Below are 24,570 nucleotides of genomic sequence, written 5' to 3'. Positions count from 1 at the left end.
AACATAAAACATTAAAACATAAAGCGAACAAAATCTTATTGGAAATCGCACCATCAGATTCAGATCATCAAAGAACTGTCGAGGATTCAAGCCCACATCTGCAAAAATATGGAATTTTGTTGTTTGTTTTTTTCAGAAGAGAGATCACGGATGCGTATTTATTGTTGTTATTTTTTTGTTCTTTCAAAAAAAAGAGAACAATTTTTTGTTCTCCGCCATAAAAATTTAACTTTTTTTTAGAATTTTTTGTGAACACGTCCAAAGTATTTTCTGAAAGGGATAAAATATTATTATCCTGTGACTACAATACATTATTCTGCTGAGATTGGTTTATTCATGAAGTTCAATCACAAATAAATAATGTATCTCCCAGGAAATCTCATATAACTCACTTGGGATACATTTAGTCCCCCGAATCCATTTCCCATTAGATAAGAAGAGGTCTAGTTCTGGACAACTAACTTTATTTTCGCTGATACAAGGGAAAATAGAGTTGACCTATAAGATTTCATTATATTAGTTCTCTGGGTGTCAACTAAATTTTCCCTCAGGCGACCTTATTAACCAATGAGCTGGTCAAACGACAGGGGTAAAAAAAGGGTAAAAAAATCGTACCGTATACTATTTTGTGCAAACCAGGGAAAATATTCTGCCAACTTCCTCCAATTACAAAATTACAAGTTCTTCCCCCCCCCCCCAAAAAAAAAATGAAATGATTTTTAAAAATTTTAAATGGATCCCCAAGCCGTGGAAAAAAATAGGGTACACATGGTAAATTATCGATAAAAATCGTCAACTTTTAGTGAAACTTATTGACTGCAAGCACTCGCTATTAGGACAACTACTACTAACAACTCACTGCAGCACCTATCTACCAGAGACTAACATAGCTACGAACACTCCTCCTCTATCCCAATCTATTCAAAGGCTACCTCTTTGCAACCTCCTGGAAGTTCCCGTTCACTTAAATATTTTCCTACGACATCCTCTCGCCCCATTCGGGGTCGACCTGCTTTTTGTTTGGCCCTAGACTGTTGGCCAACAAGGAGCCATAGAAAAACGTATATCCTCTTATGATGATCGAAAACCACTTGCCTTTGATTGCATAATGGGAAAATACTCGCTTCAGACATCCGCTGCATAACATCACTTGACTTTATTTCAGATTGGTGATTAGCTCAATCTTTGTGGCTGTGGAGGATTCGTGCACTTAACGCTTTTGGTCTGCATTACTGTTTGAAATTTGGTTATAACAGGCTTCGAGCGGATTATAAAATTGAGAAAATATCGAAAACAAAAGGGGATAAGAGTATTCTGACTAAACCAATCGATCGGGTTGGGTCGATACAAAACTTACTTTTGACTGACATGTAACATAACGCCTTTCTTATTTTCAAAGCCGACTTACCAATTATATAAAGGGAGATTACCATAATTCAAATTTTTTCTTTCTTTTAGTTCCTGCTCCTCCAGCAGTCTAACCAAGACTTTATTGGACTGTTTCCAGCTTACACTTCACCTGCTAAGGACAACTGAAAATCCAACAAAACTTAAACTGTCGGAAAGAATCTTTTTAGTCATAAGAAGCCTAGCAAGATAGAAATTCTAATTTTGGAACAGTGAAAGATTATTTCTAATCATTTATTTTCACTAATTACAAATCTAAAAAGGATAATTTTACACGGGGTGAAATGGTAAAGGGCAAATTCCCCCTCCCCTCCCATCACAAAACCTGTCAAAGAACCCTTGTCTGGAGGAGTTTTGAGCAAATAAATTAGAGTAAAATAATTCAAGCTATTTAAATAAAAGGCTAGAAACATTAAATTCCAAATTGAGCATTGTATACCTAAATTAAGATAACTATGTTTCTCGAAATATATATTTCGTATCTTTAAGAATGCATCTGTACTTAATCGACAATGTTGGCAACATCCAAGGATCCATGAAACAAAATTCGAACTAACGCTTGAATTAAAGTCTACTGAAGTAACAAAAATAGGTTGGTTATGATTTATAATAATTGGAATTTTTTTGTATTGATACAACAAATTCCTGATTATTCGATTGCAAATTATCCACAGGCTTCCAACAAAACAAACTATTTGAAGAAAAACATGACCGATAACACTTTTATGCACTCTGCGGCCTCCGTCTGCGGCCTCCATCGGCTGCGACCGAAGACCGATAGCAAGATTTGTAAAAAACAAAACAAAACTGAATCAAAATTTAAATGGGGGCAATTGAATAATAATATCAAGATCTTTCAAAGTAGATACAATGTTTTCAAATACAAAAGATTTATGGATTGATGTTTTTTTGTCCTGTTTTAGGACATTAATGGGATTCGTTTTTTTACGGTCACTACACAATCTAATTCTAAGGATAATCGATAGCTTACTGAATTAGTGTAAATATTTTCATTTCAAATTGAACCTTTTTCAAAGTAAGTATTTTTGTACAATGTGATCACATCCTATGGAACTTAATTTTATTCAAGTTTTAACTAACTAACGTATAAATGGAAGCTAATGTAAAAATCCCTTGAGTTTTTGATGATGATTGCCAAATTTATTGTTTAGTGACACATTTGGCATTTGTTTCTTCTTCTTTTCATTTTATTCCATATAATCTTTTTTATTATAATCAATCCTTTAGCAACAGGCAAGGAAGCATTGGATAGAGATATAACCGCTTCCTGTCAGAGAAAGCAAGATTCCTATTATAAATGTTACCCTAGGTTGTCAACATTGACAAAAAGATGACAGCCAGGAGTAATGCAAAATGAAGTAAAATGGCTTGCAACATATAAACTGGCCAGATAATTGGTCCACAGACCGTAGAATGAATCACAATAGTCTCTTTTTCTATGTCTTAATGTTTCTCGCGGAAATAGTTGACAGCAGTACAACAGGGCTAGATGCTCATTCCACAGATTGCAGAGCAAACCATATATATATATATATATATATATATATATATATATATATATATATATATATATATATATATATATATATATATATATATATATATATATATATATATATATATATATATATATATATATATATATATATAGGGAAAAGTTCAGAAGGAAGAATTTAAGAAAAGTTCGAACATCTTATCGAAAGGGTGAAGAGGGAAACAATCCAGTTAAAAAAACGAACGAATTTAATCAAGGTCAAATACAGGGAAGGGCGTTTGAACCCCTCCCCCTCGAAATTTTTGTATGACTCGTAAAAACGTAACAAATGGATAAACACATTTTTATGGGTTTTCGATATTTTTTGCGTACCCCTCCCCCTCCGCTGAGAGAAATTTTCGTATAGCCACTCCCCCCCCCCACGGAAAAAAAATTACTAGATACGGTCCTGAACTTAGTACAGTCACAAGTAGCACTAGACAAACAGAAAACAACTGAACCGAACAAGAAGCAGATCCTCTTCACCTCTGTTCATAAATGCAAAGAAAAATAAAATAAACATCAAGTCGAAAGTACCGAAACTTTTGAATTTGTGTTAGCCACTTTCAACTTATTTTTGTCCTTATTGTAAAATTCAGATTTTGGGACATTCGTTAGATCTTCCGCGAATTAACTTGGGGAGATGGTAACTCAAAAGTACTACTGTCACACACGGTGCATCATTCTGGCGACTCCATTATAAAAGCAGGAAATAAAATAAAAATGGAATAATTAACATAGTTAATATGTATTTTTTATTAAGTTGGTCAAAGTTCTACTTTTTTGCCCTTTCCTAAGTTTTATAAGTTCAGGTTAGGTTACAGAAGGAACAAAATTACCAAATGCTAGATACTGTAGGGACAGAGCCCTATCCAGGATTTTCATTCGGTAGGGGAGGGGGTTTTGTTCCTTTTTTTACAAAACCAACTTCACAAAACCCAACAATTTTTTTTACCTGTATTTCTGTTGCTTTTGTACACATCAGACAATTTTTTTTGGAGGGGGGATGGGTTAAGACCGAGTATCCCCTTGGATACGACTCCACATAGGGGGTTTTTCTTTTCGAAATTAAGCCAATTTCCATATTGATAAGTTTCTCATACTCTTTGACTCTTATCAAAGAGTTCCTGGTAATAAACTATAAGGAAGGAGCCATCTGGGCTAATAGTAACCAAAACTGTAAAAAAGAAGTTTTGACGACATTATAGACGTCAGAAGAATTATGTTTTTACGTTGCTTTCAAATATATAATATTGATCAAATTTAATTTTACCCATCGTTAGTCTACGACCTTGAGAAAATTTGGCTAATTTTTGAAAAAAATTGAAAACACCCCTAAAAGGGAAGATGATCTTAATGAAAATTATACCAACTTCAACACATCAAAAACACCGTGTTGTAAAGTTTTAAAATTTTTATCTTCAAGAATATGGAATTTAGATTGTTCCTTGTTTATTTGAGAAGGCAAATCACAGATGCGTGTTAATTATTTTTTTTTTCCCATGGGTAATCGTATCAAGCAAAAAGCCATAGAAAATCAGAAGACGGCTCAGTCAAGCTGAAATGAACGGGTCTTATGTCCTTTTCAACTAACCAAAAGAACTTTGGCACAGCAAAGTGGCGTTTTCTGGCACCTTGTGGCATAAAACTACAATTTACCCCAAACGGGGCAAGTTGCAAGCAATTGAACATTATGAGACAGCCAGTCAATTATAAATTATTATATTGTAATTCCTAGCTTCAGAGACTGTAACACCACGAGACAGTAACAAGATTCCTTCCTAAAGAGTCACATTTTTCATGTAGAATAAACAGTTAATGTAGAAATTCGTTTTAAAGCCTCGTTTTAACTAAGTTGATTCAATTGCTATTTGAAAAAATTATGTAGAGTGATATATAAACAAGCATCGGCTAATATAGAGGAGGATCATTGCGCCATTGTGTAGGTGGGAGGAGGTGTGCCTGATGCCTTACGATGTGTGTTTTATGTATGAATTTTCGGTACTGGTGAATTATGTGGACACTGCTAAAGAAGTCAAGTTTGGTTAATGCTAATGAAATAAAATAAAATAGGATGAATATATAATAGTTTATAAACAAATTTGGGCTATATATTTGCACATTAGAGGGGGGTTGGGGGGGGGGGGGGTAAAGCATACCAAATATTAAATACGCAACCTAGCCCAACCTAACCTAGGTGCCCTTCCCCCCCTAAACCCCAAAAAACAGCAGTTTAAATATCGTAAACGCAATGAAAAACACACTTTGCATTCCATTTCTCTATAGCGGTCTCCTGCAAATATCCCGTTTGGCGGGTTTCGTCTCTCGTACAATATATAGCAGTGCCCATATAATGCACAAGTACCAAATGTTTTAATCTCTCTATGAGCCTTCACATAGAACAGGGTTTGGGTGTCTCTTAATATTAAAGGGTTACACTCATATGCTCACCGCAATAAACGGAGGATAGTAAGAGCATCCCGAGCGTCGTCAGGAACCTTCCCAAGAGAGGGAAAGTATGTGTTATCAGGAACTTGGTTTCTATCGACGTATAAATAGAAACACGCAGTCTTGTCTATATTTTTATAATATAAACATTGACGTTTAAACGAGTTCATGACAGTGAATTGTAAGCTATTAGTACGAGTTACTCGTACTAATAGTAACCAGAACTCTAAAAAGAAGAGTTTTGATAGCAACATGTACATTCAAAGAGCTTTGGTCAAAGAGAACCTTCATATTCAAGAGACCCTTTGGTCAGACAACTCGTAGTAACAAACTGTAAATAAAGAGCAAACCTCTGTTAATGAAATCAAACCTCCAAAAACGAAGTTTGGATTGAAATTTATTTGCAACAACGAAATCTATCATTCACACTGATTCTTATTATACGAAATGTTTAATTTAAAGTTGCTACTTAAAATTTATTAACACATAAAAGTTTGCATAGTTTTAAAAATGAGAATAGAAATCCCCCAGAAAGGATGCGATCTTGATTGAAATTATGGAATGAAATGGAATGAAATTTCATTCCATTATTCCATATATGGAATGAAATTAGATATGTATGAAAACCTAAAGGCGACATCTAAAAATACGAAAAAGGCGAAAAAGGCGACATCTCCTTTGTTGCATTCAATGATTCAAATGATTAAAAGTCTGCATGAATTCCAAGGAGGTGAAAAACTCTCCCCATATTACGGACTATTGTTTATTTTGAGTAATTATACTTTTTCCCTAGAATAATTACAGCAAACAAGCTCATTTTCTTGAAGTACTGCTGCGCAAAAGTTAAATTTGATTTAAAGAGCTTTACTTGAGATGGTTGTAACCCTCCTCCTATATACTAAACACTACTAAACAGATATTAAAACACTAGTAAATCTTTCAAACAAAACCAAAGAGCAAAATTAAAACTTAAAACGAACAGAAATTATTTGCTATGTAAGGGGGTATGCCCCTCCTCAGCCCCTCGCTCTTAACACTAAGTTTGACTTTTTGTCCCAATTCTTTAAAAACAACTATTCAAACAATAGGGACGTTTAACTGGAACAAAACATATTTTAAAGCACTATAAAACTTTATCGTTAAGGACAGGGATTGAGAAGGGGGCAGTCCCGTTCCTATAGAGAATTATTTCTTATCGTTTTAAGTTTTAATGTCGTTCTTTATTTTCATTTGAAAAACAAAATATTTTATTTTTAGTCTTAAGCAACCAGTGTTGTTGCGCAGGAAACAGTTTTGATTTCAAAATAATAATTCCATTCAAAATTATTTGTCTCATTAATATCTCGTGCTTGAGACTAGAGCTTAGCAAGTTGAAGCACGCACCAGTTTAAAATCCAAATGAAAATTCATCAGCATGATTTACGGAGTAATCTCAACTTTTTAAGACAAAGCTGAAATTAGGCGAAGTCTCTAATCTGCTTCAAGCTTTAATAAGGCAAGATTGTATTCAATAAGGGATAGAAAGTTGAAATAGAGTCTCCAGCTGTTTCCTCGTTCTAGTTACTAAGGAAATGAAACAATCTTCTTTTCCTTAAATGTAAATGAGCGCAGCCTTCCTTATATTACGGTAATAAAAAAATTTGGTATTTCTATTTAGGAACTCAAAGAAATAGGAAAAAATATCTTTGGCCATTTTCTCCTTTAGGCAGCAATGGTACACCGCCAACAGGTGATACAGTTGGCCATCATTTGTAGAATCAAAGTATATAAAATTAAATAAAAAAAGATTTTTTTTTAACTGAAAGTAAGGAGCAACATTAAAATTTAAAAGGAGCAGAAATTATTCCGTATATGAAAGGGGCTGCCCCCACCTCAACGCCTCACTCTTTACACTAAATTTTGACTCTTTGTCACAACCCTGCTTTATAAATCAAACAAAATCTTTGGCGTAAAAAGCGAAGGGTTGAGGAGGGGACAACCCCTTTCATTTAGGGCATAATTTCTCTTCTTTTCAAGTTTTAATGTCGCTCCTTACTTTCAGTTAAAAAGTCTTCTTTTTTATTTCATTTCTAAACGTTTTTTAACTAATGGAGGTTTGAATTTGGCTCACCTTACATGAAAAATTAAAACAAAATTTTTATATTAGTTTTGGTAGATTTAATCCGTATATGAAGCAAGAGCTAGGTATTGAGAAGGGGGAAATTCTTCATATATGGAATAATTTCTGTTCGTTTTTCAAATAATACCGGTAAATCTGGCTCACCATCTGTTAAATATACCCTGCCCTCATGGAAAACTCCTCCATAAAAATTTCATCCAATGTAAAGTGTACCCCCCCCCCCGTCCAATTCCCTCCAGAAAGTTCCATTCTCGCTGAGCATCCCCCTCCGTCTAAAATTGCTTACTGACGGTTCAGCCTGAAAAATTCTCCTGAGCATTCATTTGAATAAGACTTTAATCTCTAATCCGTTTCTCGATCACTCCAGAAATGACCCCTTTCGTGGAAATTATTTTCCCGGAAATCAAAAGACGCAAGAAAGAGCTCCTGGATAATTCTCCCGGAACATCTCCACATGAAAATTTGGCAAAGAGAATGCAAGACAATTAAAAAGAATTTCATATAGTAACTCTGTCAAATCCCCCAGTTTAACATTTCCCCTAGAATATTCACACCTCCCAGAAATTTCCCTCCCCAAGGAATATTCTCCCTATAGAAAAAAACCCCAAATAACCCCCCCCCCCCAAAAAAAAAAAATTCTGTATGCTTCCCAATAACTGTGGGTGGTCATTTATTTTAAAGAGATAATTGTTTGACTATCAAACAGTTCGTGGTAACGAACTGTAAGTAAGGAGTGACTCGGCTCAATGGTAACCAAAACTCTAAAAACCAGAATTTCGGTACCAATAGATACATAAAAAGAATCAAATTTTAATTTTGATTTCAAATATATAAGTTTCATCAAGTTTAATCTTACTCATCAAAGTTACGCGCCTGGGAAAATTTGGCAGATTTTCAAAAAAGGGGAGAAAGACCCCCTAAAAATTATAGAACCTTAATGAAAATCACACCATCATATTCGGCGTATCAGAGAACCCTACTGTAGAGGTTTCAAGCTCCTATCTACAAAAATGTGGAATTTTGCATTTTTTGCCAGAAGATCACGGGTGCGTATTTATTTGTTTGTTTGTTTTTTGTTTTTTTTTTCCCCAGGGGTAATCGTATTGACCCAGTGGTGGTAGAATATCGTAAGAGGGCTCATTGCAACAAAAGTTAAAAGTTCTAGTGCCCTTTTTAAGTGACCAAAAAAATGGAGGGAAACTAGGCCCCCTCCCCCGCTCATATTTTTCTCAAAATCACCCAATTGAAATTTTGAGAGTCCTATTTTGTTCAGCATAGTCGAAAATCTAATAAATATGTCTTTTAGGATAACTTAATCCCCCACAGGTCCCAGGGGAAGGGCTGCAAGTTGTGAGCTTTGTCCATTGCTTGCATATTGTATTGGTTATTGGGAAGTATACAGACATTTTCAGGAAGAATTTTTTTTTGGTGGGGGGGGGGGTTGGGGGGCTGGAAGAGGGGGCTACTCGGGAGAATATTTCCGTGGAGGATGTTTCTTGGGGGGAAGAGAAATGTCGAGGAAGGGGGCACCGGATTTACCACCATTATTTAAAAAATGACCTGAAACTAATTATAAAAAAAACAAGTTTTACCAACTCAAAATAGCGATGAATATAAGAACTTGAAACGAAAAGAGATTATAATGTTTAGAAGAGTGTTATCTGCCGAGGAACAAAATCGCTTGGTTCGATATAGTTTTTTTTTTTAGTTCTTTAAAAAGAGCTATCTATTCTAATTAAACGGCCTTTGTGATTCAGAGGTTTGTTCATTAAAAAATTTTTTAACTTTTAACGTAAAGAGCGTGATATTGACTAAGGGGAGAACCCCCTCATATACGTAACAACATATACGTAATAAAAAAAAAACAATAAAAAAAAACAAGCGATACGGCTCAATAGTAAGCAAAACTTTTAAAAACGGAACTTTGATGTCAATAAATGTATCAAAAGAATGGGCTTATAATGCTGATTCTAAATATACAAATTTTGTTAAGTTTAGTATTACTCATCAAAGGCTACGAGCATGAGAAAACTTACCTGATTTTTTAAAGAGGGGGGAAACATCCCCTAAAAGTTAAAAAAATTTAATGAAAATCAATGTCAGATTCAGCGTATCAGAAAACCCTATAACATAGGTTTCAAGCTCATATCTGCAAAAATCTGCAACTTTGTATTTTTTTTCCAGAAGAAAAATATACGAATATAGAAGTTCGTTACGTAAGTCAATTTGTAAATTACGTCAGAACCAAATTTAGAGACATCCATTTATCAAAAGAAAAGTAAATTTTTTATGCAAATTTTGTTTACTTATTCAATGACGGCGAGCCAAAATAAAAGCTGCATTAACTAAAAAACGATCAGAAATTAAATAAAAAAAACAAGTTTTTTAAACTGAAAGTAAGGGGCGACATTAAAACTTAAAACGAACAGAAGTTATTCCGTATATGAAAGGGGCTGTCCCCTTTCAACGCCTCGCTCTTTACGCTAAAGTTTGACTCTGTCTCACAACTTTATTTTTTAAAACAATAAAAAACTTTAGCGTAAAGAGCGAGGCGTTGAGGAGGGGACAGCCCCTTTCATATACGGAATAATTTCTGTTCGTTTTAAGTTTTAATGTCGCCCCTTACTTTCAGTTTAAAAAACTTGTTTTTTTATTTAATACTGAACAAGACTATACTATACTATGCTTTCAACTATACTGAACATAATGGTATCTCAAAATTTTATCAGATAATTTTGGGGAAAAAAGGGCGTGGGAAATGGGCCAGTTGCCCTCTAGTCTTTGCGGTCACTTAAAAGGGGCACTACAACTTATAACTTCCGTTCGAATGCAACCTCTCCCGATCTTCTAGGACCATTATGTCAATACAATTACCCTGGGATAAAAATAAATAAATTAACATGAATTTTTGCAGATGGAAGATTGAAACTTCTACAGTAGGATGCTCTGGTACGCTAAATATGATGGTGTGCTTTTCATTAAGATTTATTTAATTTTGGGTGGTGTTTCCCCCTCTTTGAAAAATCAGGCAAATTTTCTCAGGCTCATAACTTTTGATGGGTAACACCAAACTTGATGAATCTTATATATTTGGAATCAACAAAATAAGCTGATTTCTTCGATGTATCTATTAGTATTAAATTTCTCTTTTTTAGAGTTTCGGTTACTATTGAGCCAAGTCCCTCCTAACTTACAGTTCATTACTACGAACTGTTTGATAATAGGTGAATACATCTCAGGACCTGAGTATTTGTTATAATGGTTGTCATTTTGCTAATATATTTGGAGACCATTTTTAGTTTTTTCTGCGTAGATCAAGTTGAACTATCAGCCCAAACCGACCTGTTTTAGACGTGCATAACCTTTAAATATTCATTATAATTCAAGCATTGGTGTCATTTGGGAGGGGCAAGGGAGGTAGTTCTCCTCTCCCCCTCCAATAATTTGGAAAATATTAAAATTTATTAAGTAAACCCTTAACTGATAATTGGTGAGAAACTCGTTTATGTGTTGCCAGGTACATATAGGTACATTTTCTAAGTGTACAAAAACAGAGACGCGCCGTGCATGCTGGGCATCAAAATTCTGCCGGTGAGTCTCCCCCAAAAGATAGGCACGGAAGTAGGACTGCCATCTTAATTTTATGTCTGCTTGATGTCTTTGTACTGTTTTTTGTGTATTGTGTATTTTTTTTTAATGTACTACTTGGTGGTTTGATAAATAGTAACTTTTCTTCATTACTGCTAGAAGAAAATTGTGCAATTGAAGTTTCGAAAATTGTGCAATTGACTACTTTACTTCTTTACCATTTGTTGTTCGGTGTCCATTATAAGAAAATGTATTGAACTAAATTGAAACACACTATGCCCATACAGGATATAGGTTGTCAAGCGGACGCATCGGAAACAGGGTTGCCACTCAGCCAGTTTTTTTGGTGCCACTTTGGGTGGCAAAATAGTGTCAATTTTGTCAGCCCAAACCGACCTGTTTTAGACGTGCATAACCTTTAAATATTCATTATAATTCAAGCATTGGTGTCATTTGGGAGGGGCAAGGGAGGTAGTTCTCCTCTCCCCCTCCAATAATTTGGAAAATATTAAAATTTATTAAGTAAACCCTTAACTGATAATTGGTGAGAAACTCGTTTATGTGTTGCCAGGTACATATAGGTACATTTTCTAAGTGTACAAAAACAGAGACGCGCCGTGCATGCTGGGCATCAAAATTCTGCCGGTGAGTCTCCCCCAAAAGATAGGCACGGAAGTAGGACTGCCATCTTAATTTTATGTCTGCTTGATGTCTTTGTACTGTTTTTTGTGTATTGTGTATTTTTTTTTAATGTACTACTTGGTGGTTTGATAAATAGTAACTTTTCTTCATTACTGCTAGAAGAAAATTGTGCAATTGAAGTTTCGAAAATTGTGCAATTGACTACTTTACTTCTTTACCATTTGTTGTTCGGTGTCCATTATAAGACAATTTCCCAAAATAAGTTTTCAGACAGCTTTAAATCACCTTTACTATAGGCCTACGCTTGTGTTTTTTTTTACAAATTTCCAGGGGAGGGCCAACAGAAACCCCCCGTTTCCCAGAAGGGTGTTCCATACCCCTATATCCGCCCGTTGTGGACCCTCTCTTGCCCCCTTAATCGAAATGCTTAAATTGCGCTCATGGGTGTGCATAGGCTGTTAAGAGAAGTTCTATGCGTATTTGTTGACGGCACAAATAGATACAAAATAATTTCTTCCCAAATATTTCGTCTTCACTAAATTTCTTTTGGATGTGTCTGTATGTAAATCTAAATCCGATTGGGAAATACTTGTTTGTGGTTTCCAAATCTGTATTCCGGAAAAAAATTGTCGTCCTTTTTTTTGACAGAAATAGAATAGCCCATTTTTTTTTTTTTTTTTTTTTTTTTTTTTTTTTTTTTAGGCTCCTCTTGACCCGAAAGAGTTCAAGGTTAGGTTCAGACTAATCAGAGACAAATATTTATTTTATCCAATTTTGGGTGTCTTAACATTGCTCCCATCCAAAAAGAAATCTGCGATCTTCGCAGTCTAGACAATGACCCTTGAAAGTTTGTAGCTGTAGTCAACCAGAAAACAAGTACTTTTGCACTTTCTTGGGCCCCATTTCAGACAAAGGGAATTTAACTTCAAACTAAAATTTTCCCTGAACACCACGGTCCCCTTGGCCTAGAAATTTAGTTTAGGATACCAATCTGTTCTCAAAAAAGTTTTGGTCCCTGTTCAGCTCTTTCGGGGTATCCAACTACTTTTCTTTAATTTTTCTTGTGCTTTCTTTCCACAAGAAAGGGCTCTCTTTGCCGAAGAACTGCATAATTTAAATTTCAAGCTGATCAGAAGAAAAAGGTTTTGGCTCTTTTTTGAGGGGCCATACCCTAAAACTGATTTTTTATTATAATTAAGTTACTCTAGCCACGGGGATAGGTGGCTGTAAGCTCTGAACCGATCAGGGAAAACACGGTATTTAATCCATTCTGGAGCCCCCTGACACTCTTCAAAAAAAAAAAAAAAAAAAAAAAAAAAAAAAAATGTGCGGTCTCCTTAGCCCAGACAATGATTATTCAAATTTCCAAGTCCGTCCAAAAACAAAAGCCTTTTGGCAACACTCTTGGCCCAAGGACTTGAGGCTAAAATTTCTAAACAAAACATGGCCAGATATTTCTTTGCCTATTTCTAGGCCACTAAGAACCCTCCCCCGTCACTCAACAAGATATGGGATCCTTTTGGCCGAGAGGATGGTTCATACAAGTTTCAAGCCAATCCAGCACCCAAAAATAAACGTGCTTCCCTTTTTCCACTGTAGAACCAATCTGTAGACAACTGGCAATTTGAACAGCTTACGGCCCTTTCCCCCATGGATTGTATGGGACTTGTCATCCCCAAAGGCATATTTACAGGAAATTTCCACTTTTTGAAAAATTTCAATCTCCAATTTCGATCGGTTATCTTGTTTTTTGCTCCTTTTTTTCGGGGGGGGGCTACCTAAAATACACAAAAGGGAATTTGATGGCCCCCTAATCACTTCTGACTCTCAAATTGGTATTAACTTTGAATTTTCAAGTTAAGCATACCAGGGGCGGATCCAGGATTTTTTCTTAGGAGGGGCGCAAAATAGGTTGATCTGATAAACTGGGGATAGGAGCAAGTTTAATTAACGCTATCTTGCGTTAATTAAGTAAATTACTCTACTTTAGGGGGGCGACCCTCGCCCCCTGAATCCGCCACTGAAGCAAGCCCCCTCCTAAGCGTGTGCCACCACCTTTTCACACTAAGTATTCTGGTGAAAAAATAACATATATAAAGGACTTTGCTCTTTACTGTAGGCAACGCAAGAGCGTTGCCTTTGATTTAGAAGAAACTGTCAGAAACAAAATTTAAATGCACTTACAATGTCTTACAAAACACTTATGATTTTAATAATTCCAAGAATATTAACTATTTCAATATCCAAACTCTCTAAGCTATAGAGTTCTGAGCCCTGCACAATTTGACTGTTTAAGTACTTTCTAAATATGTAGAAAGAGCTTGGATTATTTTGCAGTTAAATTCAGAATAAAAATTTGCCCTCAAACAGATTATTTTCCCAGAAATAATTATGTAGCCTCATATTAAAATAATTTCACTTACGTGGCGTAAAACTAGAGGAAGCTCCTGTCAGTGCTGTTTTATTTGAAACACTACAAGAAAATGTTTCTGGACTCGAAGCGCTACAGTCAAGTATCCGAGAATCTGGCAAAGTGCAGAAAGCCTGGCCATACCCTGTCATTGGTAGTGCTACTTGGCTAGAGAATTGAGGTACCAACGGTGCTGGAGCTGCATGATGGTTTTGGTGCTTCATTGCACCAGGGGGTAGTTGATTCTGTTGTGTCATTGGAGGTCTGCCCTGGTTCGACGACCCATCCGTTGATGTTGCTGAAACTACTTGATGATGATGTTCATGCCCACTTCCAATATGATGCGATTGATTTTGTCCTGTCATTGGCAGTTCTATAGGGTTTGCCAGTTCAGCTTCTGTTGGTGGTGGAGCTACGTGATGATGATGATGATCTTCAGCTCCACTATTCTGTGACTGGCTCATATGTGAGGATTGGTGAGATGTTAAAGGCACATTCTGACGGTCAAAATTAGCCTGATTACCTCCATTTACTTCTTGCTGTAAAGCTAATGGAAGCTGGCTAATAACTCCTGCAAAAGAAATGCAAGTTGAGTTTAAGTATGTTCAAATTATTCGCCTTCATAATTTCTGTAATATGGTTCTTATGGAAGGGATGCTCGTAGATACTTCAGGGACGGCTAATTTGCTTGGAAAGTGAAAATTCGTGTTCACTTTTTAAGAGTCAAAAGAGATCGGACGGCAACTAGCCCCCCCCTACACTCTTTGTTCCCAAATGCATCAGGTAAAAATTTTGAGAAAGCTTGTTTGTTAGAAATAGTCAAAAGATCACATAACAAAAACTCTGGTGTCGACACAACCCCCCAGGGCCAGGAAGCAGTCGTTGTAAGTTATGCCATGGGGGTGTATATGGCTCTTATGGAAGGGATGCTCGTATGAACTTCAGAGGGCTCATTTGATTGGAAATTGAAAGTTGTAGTTAACTTTTTATAAGTCAAAAGTGACTGGAGGGCAGCTATTCACCCCCCCCCCACCCTTTTCCCCCAAATGCATCAGACAAAAGTTTTGAGATATACATTATGATAAAAATAGTTCAAAGTTCAGATAACAAAAAATCTGGTGTAGACACAGCCCCCCAGGGCCCATGGTCAGGGGTTGTAAGTTATGCCCTAAGGGCATATATTGTTTTTTTGTGTATAGGGGTGCTCGTATAAACTTCAGAGAGGGCTCATTTGATTGGAAATTGAATGTTGTAGTTCACTTTTTAAGAGTCAAAAGAGATCGGAAGCCTATCGAAGGAGTTAGCTATTTTGTTCGAAATCGTCCAAATGTCAAACAGCTATGGTTCCGGTTTGAATCCTCCCAGCCCTGGGGAAAGGGCTGTAATATTAGCAGCCCATCGTTAACATATAAAGCTTTTATTATAGAATATAAGTTTTTGTAGAAAGGATGGTCGTATTAACTATGGAGGAAGCTCATTTGATCGGAAATTGAAAGTTCCAGTTTTTTTTTAAGAGTCAAAAGTGAACAATAGGCAACTAGCCCGCGCCCCACTTTTTCAAAGAGCATCCAGTCAAAATTTTAAGATTTCCATTTTGTTCGAAAATTTCAAAGGCCAAATAACTATGCTTTCGGGGTTGAACCCCCCGCCCCAACCCTGGAGAAATGGCTCTGAGCTATGGAACTTGCTTATTGCTACTTTGACACTTAGTTTACTCCAACACTTGGATTTAGTCATTTACATGGCAACTCCGTTTTACGTTGCAAGGGCTGTAAGTTATGTAAGTTGCTTATTGTTACTTTGACACTTTGTTTACTTTGATACTTTGTTTACTTTGTTATTTCTTTTTACTTTGACATTGTTACTTTAATACTAGTTTTGATACTTTGATGTTGAAAAAATAATTTTGATTTTGAAATAAGGAATTTTAAAAACATGAAACTTTTTGCAATCAAAAACGAACAAAAATTAATTAAAAGAACTTTCTGAAAAAAAAAATTTCAAAGAAAAGTAAAGGCCATTTTAAACTTAAGATCAGCAGATACAAATAACATACAATAGATACTAATATAAATGAATAAATAAATCTTAAAACGAGTGAAACTTAAATTGAATATACAAATCAACCTTGAAATGAACGAAAATCACTACAAACAAGAGTTTGAGTATCGCCTCCATCTCTTACTGTAAGAGTCTAAAACCTACTGCGTCATTGGTGCGTTTTTTAATTTCTGTTCGTTTTGGGTTTCATTTGTACATCAGTAGCAAAATATTTTTTTCCGTTTTAAGCTTGATTTCCATATTCAATTTAAGTATTACTCGCTATAACATTTATTTATTCATTTATTTTATAACTTGTTGCATGTTTTTTTGCTATGATTGCTTATTCAATTTCTGTTCATTTTGGGTATCATTTATTCTTTAATGGTAATTTCTTGTCGTTTGAGTTTGAATTTTAACAGTTTGAGTTTGAATTTTAACAGTAATATCGATACTACTACTGTGACTACTATTACAACTATGCCTAAGGGCATGAAGGTAAAATTTTCAAGACATTTTGAGGGGGAAGATGAACTGAATCAGAACACGCCCTCTGTATGCAGGTTGTCAAAAGAGTGTAACAGCATTATCTTAGGAACATTTTGGTGAATGAAGTTGAAACTGACAGGGCTTGTTGTGAGGGATGTTGAACTAACGAAAATAAAATATTTGCATCCTAGTACTACTGCTTCTACTCATACTAGTGCTACTGCTACCATAAATACTACCTGTATTACTGCTACTGCCACTAAAGCTTAGGCTACAACAATTAATTCTAAAGGTACTACTACTACTACTTCTATTAAAACTATGGATATTAAGGTGATAAATTTGGGATATATAGAAAATGTATTGAACTAAATTGAAACACACTATGCCCATACAGGATATAGGTTGTCAAGCGGACGCATCGGAAACAGGGTTGCCACTCGGCCAGTTTTTTTGGTGCCACTTTGGGTGGCAAAATAGTGTCAATTTTGTATAGTGTCATTTTCCAAAAATTTGCCGCTTGCGACGCTTCGCGTCACTCGCGCTCATATCAACAAGCTTTTCATATTCAAAATATTGGCCAATCCGCTTGGGATTCTCCTCCGCGTCGTTTCCCGCATCTTTAAATTCTCCAATATGAAATGTCAGATCTAATGCCATCTATCAACTATAAAAAGGAAATTTTGATTTTATTTAGTCGGTGCTGATTTCCGGCTTTGTGCAGCACTTCCACTCTTGTCAACTTTCCAGCCCCCCTCCTCAAAAACCCGCTAAAACGCAAATGGTGCTTACTGTATAAAATGGGAACTCTTCCCACAGAGTACTTTCTTCTCCTTTTTTTTTCTCAGCAGTATTTGTTCATACGTGAAAAAGGAACGGAAAAAGAAAAAAGGAAACACCTTCAGTTTTTTTGTCTTTTGAGATAATTTATTTGGCAAAAACTAGGGGAAAAACAATAAGACAGCTATATCATCTAATCTATTTATCACAACCTGAATAGAATAAGTTTCACGAGAACTCTCGCCACTCCCAATAAATTTTTCATTATGATGTCTCCAGGGACTAGGGCATAGGAACAGTCAACTAGCATTTTAAGTATCAATATGAAAGCACCTTTATAATAAAAAATGAGCATTTAGAGTATCAGCATGAAAGCACATTTACAATCAAAAATCAGTGGGAATGAAATAGCTAAAATGAGGAAATGTGTCCAAGTTCAATTTATGTAATAATGTAACATAAATTTAAGTTAAAAAAAAGTGAAAATAGATTGTGATTTTGCTAATGATTGCTTGAGATTTAAGTTAAGGGAAGTTTTAGTATCAATTTTATTTTTAGTATGATGGTTATGTATGACTATTCATTTGCCCATTGCCAAGAGTTCAAAGAAAAAATATGAAAAATATGAACAGAAATGTTAGGGCGCATTTTTGCGTCACTGGCCCTGTCACTGAAGAGGTCACTAGATATTCTTGTGGGACAACAGTGAGCTTAGTGCATGTTTTTGCGTTGCTGAGTCGTTGGGTGATGTCACCAGTGAGTTTCTTAGTCACTGGGCTTCAAGACCTCCAGTCACAGAAATCGATGAAAAGACGCGTAAGGTTAAGCAGTCACTGGCCCAGTGACTGGTTAACATAGTAACAGCTATTAACATGGTGGTGAAAAAATACACTCTTAGCTTTTCTTGCTCTTTTCTTCTTTAAATTGTAGTCAACCCTCAACTAATAAAACATAAAAATTTAATTCGGACCCACTCAAGAATTGTAAACCGCTTGATTGAATTATCGTCTATGAGCCTACAAATTTTTGCAACAACACAAAATAGTTGAACTAAACAACTGAAAACAATTGAAGGGGTTCTCCATCACATTGCAGTTAAATGTCTGTCTCTGTCCTCTTCATGGCCAAGTATTTCGTATCAAAGATCACTGGGTGATCTTCGCTTATCAGTGATAAGAATAAGAATAAAAAAATTTCTCACACACAGATAGAGACAAACACGTTTACGTTTTTCATCGCACAGAAAGATTCTTGCATCCAATAATTGCCGCACGCGGAGTTAAGATAAGACTCTTAACTGACAGAAAAAAGATATCGATGCATATCTACATTGACAGTTTTCCTTCCGGATTTTGTCAGAAAAAATTCCTTTTTTGTAAAATAGTGCTACTTAGCAAAAAAAGTGCCACTTTTGCTTAAAAGTGTCCTAATAGTCTCAGGTGTCCCGAAAAGTGCCATTAAAAAAAAGTGTCAAAAGTGACACTAAAGTGTCACCGGTGGCAACCCTGATCGGGAATGCTTCAGGAATGGTTGATGGTATGTATTAAGCTGAAACTTTCGGCGTGTGTTGAAGGGGATGTTGAATAAAACAAAGCACATACTGCTACTAATGCTGTTACAATTATTGCTACTGCGCAAGGTATGGGGTATTAAGGTGAAGCTTTTAAGGTATATTTAGGCGGATGTTCAACTAAATAAAAAAAAACTATGAGCATGCGGACTTTCAAAAAGGTGGCAAAACAATATCTGAACAACCTCTTATATTCAGTTTATACCTTTAAGGGTAAGTTGTCGGGGATGTTGAACTAGGCAGAAGGCATTATATGTATACTTTTAATACTACCACTACAGTTTATATAACTAATGACGCTAAACGTATTAAGAAGAAAGTTTAGGGAACGTTTAGGAGTTTCAATTAAAGGAAAAACTGCATGCCTGCTGGTTTTCAAAACGGCATATAAGCAATATTATAGACAGAACCACTCTATAATAGCTAGAAATATCATTGAAACTTTAAAAGGAGCTAATTCAATTCAAAATTAAAAGTTTTGGTGCCTTTTGAATAGTAAAAAGAGATTGGAGGGCAAGCAGCCTTTCTCTTAGGTCCCTCCTCCCCCCCCCTCCGCAATCATATAATAGATCCATTATTCTTTAAAACTAAATGTTACTTTAAAATGAATAAAAAAACATCGTGTATATGGTTGCCAATAAGATGCCTCGGCAATATATCGAGAACGACTAGGGGCAATAAGTTGAAACTTTTGAATACTACTATTACTACTTCAGCTCTTACAATTTAAATAAATAAAAAGAGTGTAAGTGTATCCAGGTTTTCAAGAGCATAGACAGAATCTTTTGGGAGTGATATTAGGTTTTATTTTTCCCGTCAACTTCAGAAGCTTAATTAAATTAAAAAATACAGTTTTTTGTCAGGATTAAAAATTGTTGAAAAAGTTCCTCCAACATACAAATAGCAACCCATACTATGAATTCTTATAGAAAAAAAAAACTAAAGAGATATAAAATATTATTTTTACCATGAAAAATGCTATTACAGTAAAAAACGAACAAAAATTAATTAAAAAAAACTTTTTCCACAAGACAAGTTTCTCAAAGGAAGGTAGAGAGCTCCATTAATCCAAGAATGAGCAAAAATAAAGTAAAATAATCTTCTAAGCTTAAACTTACCACAAATCACTATCAATAAATAAATGAAACTCAAAACAAACAGAAATAAAAATAAATAGGCAAGTCGAACTCAAAACAAGCAAAAATTAACACGAGTAAGGCTGAAAACTCCCATGCCTTCTCAAGACCAGAGCACAATTTGCGCTTTACTGAAAACAAAATACGCTGGAAAAGTTTTCACTTTTCTTACTTTCATAAATAAAAAATTATAAAAACTCCTAAGGAATAAATATGAGTATATGTCAATCAAACTGACAATCCACGGTCATTTCTTTGTTTGTTTGTTTGTTTTTTGTTGTTTTTTTGTTGTTTTTTTTTTTTGTCAGTAAAGCGCAAATTGTTTTCTGGTCTTGAGAAGGCATGGGGGTTATCAGCCCTACTCATGTTATTTTTTGCTCGTTTTATGTTTGACTTGTCTATTTATTCAATTTCTGTTCGTTTTGAGTTTCATTTATTTAGTGATAGTGATGTGTGGTAGTTTTACGCTTGGAAGATTATTTGACTTTAATTTTGCTCATTTTTGGCTTAATGGAGCTCTTTACTTTCCTTTGTAAAACTTGTTTTTGTGGAAAAAGTTTTTTAAATTAATCACTCTAAAACATCAGTAAAATTGATTCAGCTGTAAATGGAAACCCGTAAAAGTCTGGAGAAGGTAATAAGGAAGGGTGTGTGAAGCAAAGGATGGCTGACCCCCAACCTCCCATGACACTTCCTGGTTGAAGGGTAATGAAACGTTAGACAGATAAAATCAACAACTGTTGCATTATCTTATTGGAATACATTGTTTGAATGGGTGAAGACCACCTACCCCGCGACGTCCGGTGTTGAGTCTCTTCTGGAATTAGAGGATGTGGATTGCAAAGAGTGATACTTGGATCTTATCTCGGATAGATTACTTCGCTGTGGAGGTTGCCCCTTAAAAATCTTTGGTCTTCAAAACTGGAAAGGTCGTCGTCGAGGGCATCGTTGCCCCCGTATGTCCCAGCTACTATGTGAAGCCGTAAATCTATGTAAGTCCCATTACAGTTGAATGACTCCCAAACAAGATTAAGCAAAATATTAAAAATAACTACCAATTTCCACTAAATAGTTTTAAAGTCTGAAAATTGACTCTCGTAAATGTCCTTAATAGTGAAGTTTAGACCGCCTACTCTACTTCTATATGCATAGAATCAGACCAAGTACAAGTAGGAAACTAGCTCTTACTGCACTCCTCGCCGATTACCACGAAGCTTTAAATATCGCAATTTAATAAGCCCATTATCCCAAGAAAAAAGACCAGCCAAAAATTACAAAAGAAACAGCTAGGGCACCTAATTTTGCTTCCAATTAACTGTGGTTTAGAGCAGAAAGTCCCCTCTGGTACATCTCAGTATGAAAATAATGTAAAAAATACATTTTTCTTTTTAGCAGTTGAATAGTGTTTGGACTCCTAAAAGGGACAATAGGAAATGTAGTAGAAATACAAATTTTTGATCTTGTGTTTCTGCAGAGATATTTCTATATGCTATGCAAATCTGATATTGCAAGCTTCTTGGAAGGTTTCATTTTAAACCTAGAACAGCCTCGTCTTATTTTCTATTTTATGATATTATAAAAATGTGGTTTTATGTAAAGCTACTAAAAAGCTTGCAACATTCAGAGCATTTTTTCTGTTTCACACGCCTTATTTCAGGAAAATTTTTAAATTACCATCTCTTACTGTTATTGAGTGACAGACCACCGAAGACAATTGAAACAAAAGAAATACTTTGAAAGTACTTGCGTTCCTTTGAAGCACAATGAAGCAAAAGGGGGATTGACGAAGAAATGTTTCAATTTTAATGAATCAAGGGGCATATATTGTAATTTGAAATTCACAAACACGTGAAAACTTAATGAAGAATAAAATACATTCTCAAACTTGTTCTTTGATAAATAAAGGCATAGTCCATACCCCTCCTCTTACGCCTAGAGTACGTAGGCCGAGGGAAATTTCACTGGTATTGCCAAATTCAGCAATTCGTGACTAGAAAGTGTAAGAATAGTTTTTTTCGTCATTTGTAAGTAGTACAACATTTATATTATCCATCGTCTTAACTTTTAATCGAAAAAGAAAGTAAAAAATTCAGTACTCATTATACCCATTATTTGCACGTTTCTACAAAAATAGTGCTTTAAATGAAAACACAAAATCTGGCCGAAATACTTCAACTTTCACAGCAGTAGCAACTTTCACATTTTTATCAACTGGCCAAATTATAAGGTAGTCTACACTTTATATATTATAGTACATAAAATGATAAATTGTAACCAAAAAAATTATACGGGTATGCAATGCTGTGGCGTTAGATGACTAGGCGCCACAAAAAGTTATTTTTATGTCATTATTTTTCATAGGCTGCATACACTGAGATGCGTTAAGATTTGCCTTTTCATTTTTTTTTCTACTTATTCTCGCGGGAAGAATTTTTTTCGTCTTTTGAAAAAGACTAGCCTAATGAAGATGCAACCCAAAAAGCCTTATGAGCATGTGCGTCTTCAGAGCTCATACATACTAAGAGTAGCCTAATTACTTCCTTATTTCAATTAATGGCGGGAGGAAGGGGTAAAGATTCCTCCTCCTTAGACTTTTCTTGATTTTTATCCACATGTGAATAAATGAACTACCTGTTTAATTTGTTTCGGCAAATCCTCTTCTCCCACCCCCCTAAACCTGGATAACTGTTGTTTACATGCTTGCGACAGCTATATTATTACAGGAAAAGGCTTTGAATCTGTCGGGACCTGAATCCACGGTTAACGGGAGAATTTTCATAATATTCAAGTCTAAAAATAAAATAACAAACAAAAACACTTTTTCGCATGCTGACCAATGGTCTGCGTTGCGCAAGCACCGCAGATCTCCTGATTCACTGCCTTCTCCTGATTCAGCACCGACCTCCTGATTCACTGCCTTCTCCTGATTCAGCACCGATCTCCTGATTCACTGCCTTCGACCGACAGTGCAATGCGTGGTTGGGGCCAAATCATTCCAGGATAACTCAGCTAAGACAAAAATGAACTTACATGTGTGATGGAAATGCGGACGGCTTTCAAGATTTTACGATTTTTCGCATCGTTTACTTTCAAATCACTTGCTATCTTATTACGAATTACCCGAAATTGAGCCTGCACCAACCAAACGAACACTAAAATGCATCGAAAGACCTATGAAGTCAATGAAGTGCAATGAAGGGGGGGGGGGGTACTAGAACTAAATGACGACAAAAATAAGTGGATCGTATTTACGGTATGTGCAAAAAATATAAGAAGATGTGAAGAGATTTCAGATTTTACTCATCAGAAAGGAAATTTGGCTCAGAGGGAGGAGACGAATTTTGAAGAAACACCTTCAAAGAAAATATATTTGATAGAAACTTCGGGGCAAGGATCAAACACCTTCTCCTGTGAATTTGAGCCCACGTAATTTGAGTGAATCTACGCAATACGTTAGCAGGGCACACTTTTGAATGTCGGCAAATAATTCAACCTGGTAAAGGTATACAGTCGGAAGATGTCGCTGCAACCAATATTCACAGCTGCACCGCTAAAATTCTACTTTAGCTACTTTTGGTTGTCTTGAAAGAAGGCTAGGTTAGAAAAATGAAACTTTCAGGGATGGGTCTACAGGCTAAACTATGTCCCGGGAAGGTATTTTAAAGTACCTACCTCTACTCCTTCTCTCTCAAGAGAGTCCTGAAATTTACCTACTTGACAGGTCTATACCTATTGAAATTTTGACAAAACAATATTTTGCCATAATTTTTTAGTCATCAGTTTCTTTTTCTCTGGCCTTAGTTCTGAAAATGCAATTCCTGTTATTTGAGCATAATTTTAAGTCATATCAAAAATTTGTTTCAAAATTTAAGAGTTGTATTTGCATATCTTCAAAACCTTATAAATTGGGATTGAGCAAAGTTGTGATGCTGAAACCAATTTTGTTGTACTTCATTTAAGCAGAAAATCTGTTTTGCAAGGTTTCACTTTTATAACACATGGATTTTTAAAGGTCATCAAAGGTCAAGACCCTCTAGAGGGAGATGGAATGGAGATAAATGCTTCAAAATGCCTTCCTGAGAATTACTTTAGCCTGTAGACCCATCCTTGAAACTTTCATTTTCCTAACCTAACCCCTTTCCAAGATAGCCAAAAGTAACTAAAGTAGAATTTTACCGAATAGACTATAGTGACGGTTTGATTTTTAGACTCATTAATCTGTGAGAGGTTTCTTATTACTGTGCTACCCTAGTATGTAGCTTTGCAGTTACGACCTTCCTCCTTACCGTGAAAAATAGCAAAAGTTAACACAAATAATCCGTTCATCATCAGACCATATACAAAACTAAAATGTTAAAAGCAAACTATTCATATTGTTAGCATAGA

At 35.5% G+C, this 24,570-nt stretch overlaps 1 protein-coding gene across 1 annotated transcript in view; it reads right to left on the bottom strand.

Annotated features, from left to right (window-relative positions):
• LOC148951578 (uncharacterized) overlaps positions 1–24,570 on the bottom strand; it is a 103,445-nt gene that overhangs the window by 78,864 nt on the left and 11 nt on the right. Inside the window, exons 1-2 of the mRNA XM_089090343.1 lie at positions 24,471–24,570; positions 14,183–14,740 (exon numbers count right to left, since the gene is read on the bottom strand). The exon at positions 24,471–24,570 is cut by the window's right edge and continues 11 nt beyond it. Of these exons, the coding sequence (XP_088946469.1) occupies positions 14,183–14,740; positions 24,471–24,513 (601 nt within the window). The 5' untranslated portion in view covers positions 24,514–24,570. The remainder of the gene's footprint in view (positions 1–14,182; positions 14,741–24,470) is intronic.

This window comes from Artemia sp. Qi Xiang Cuo, chromosome 6 (assembly GCF_049724085.1).
Source record: "Artemia sp. Qi Xiang Cuo chromosome 6, ASM4972408v1, whole genome shotgun sequence".
NCBI lineage: Eukaryota > Metazoa > Arthropoda > Branchiopoda > Anostraca > Artemiidae > Artemia > Artemia sp. Qi Xiang Cuo.
The sequence above is the reverse complement of the archived record's forward strand: the minus strand, read 5'-3'. Positions and strand labels throughout refer to the sequence as shown.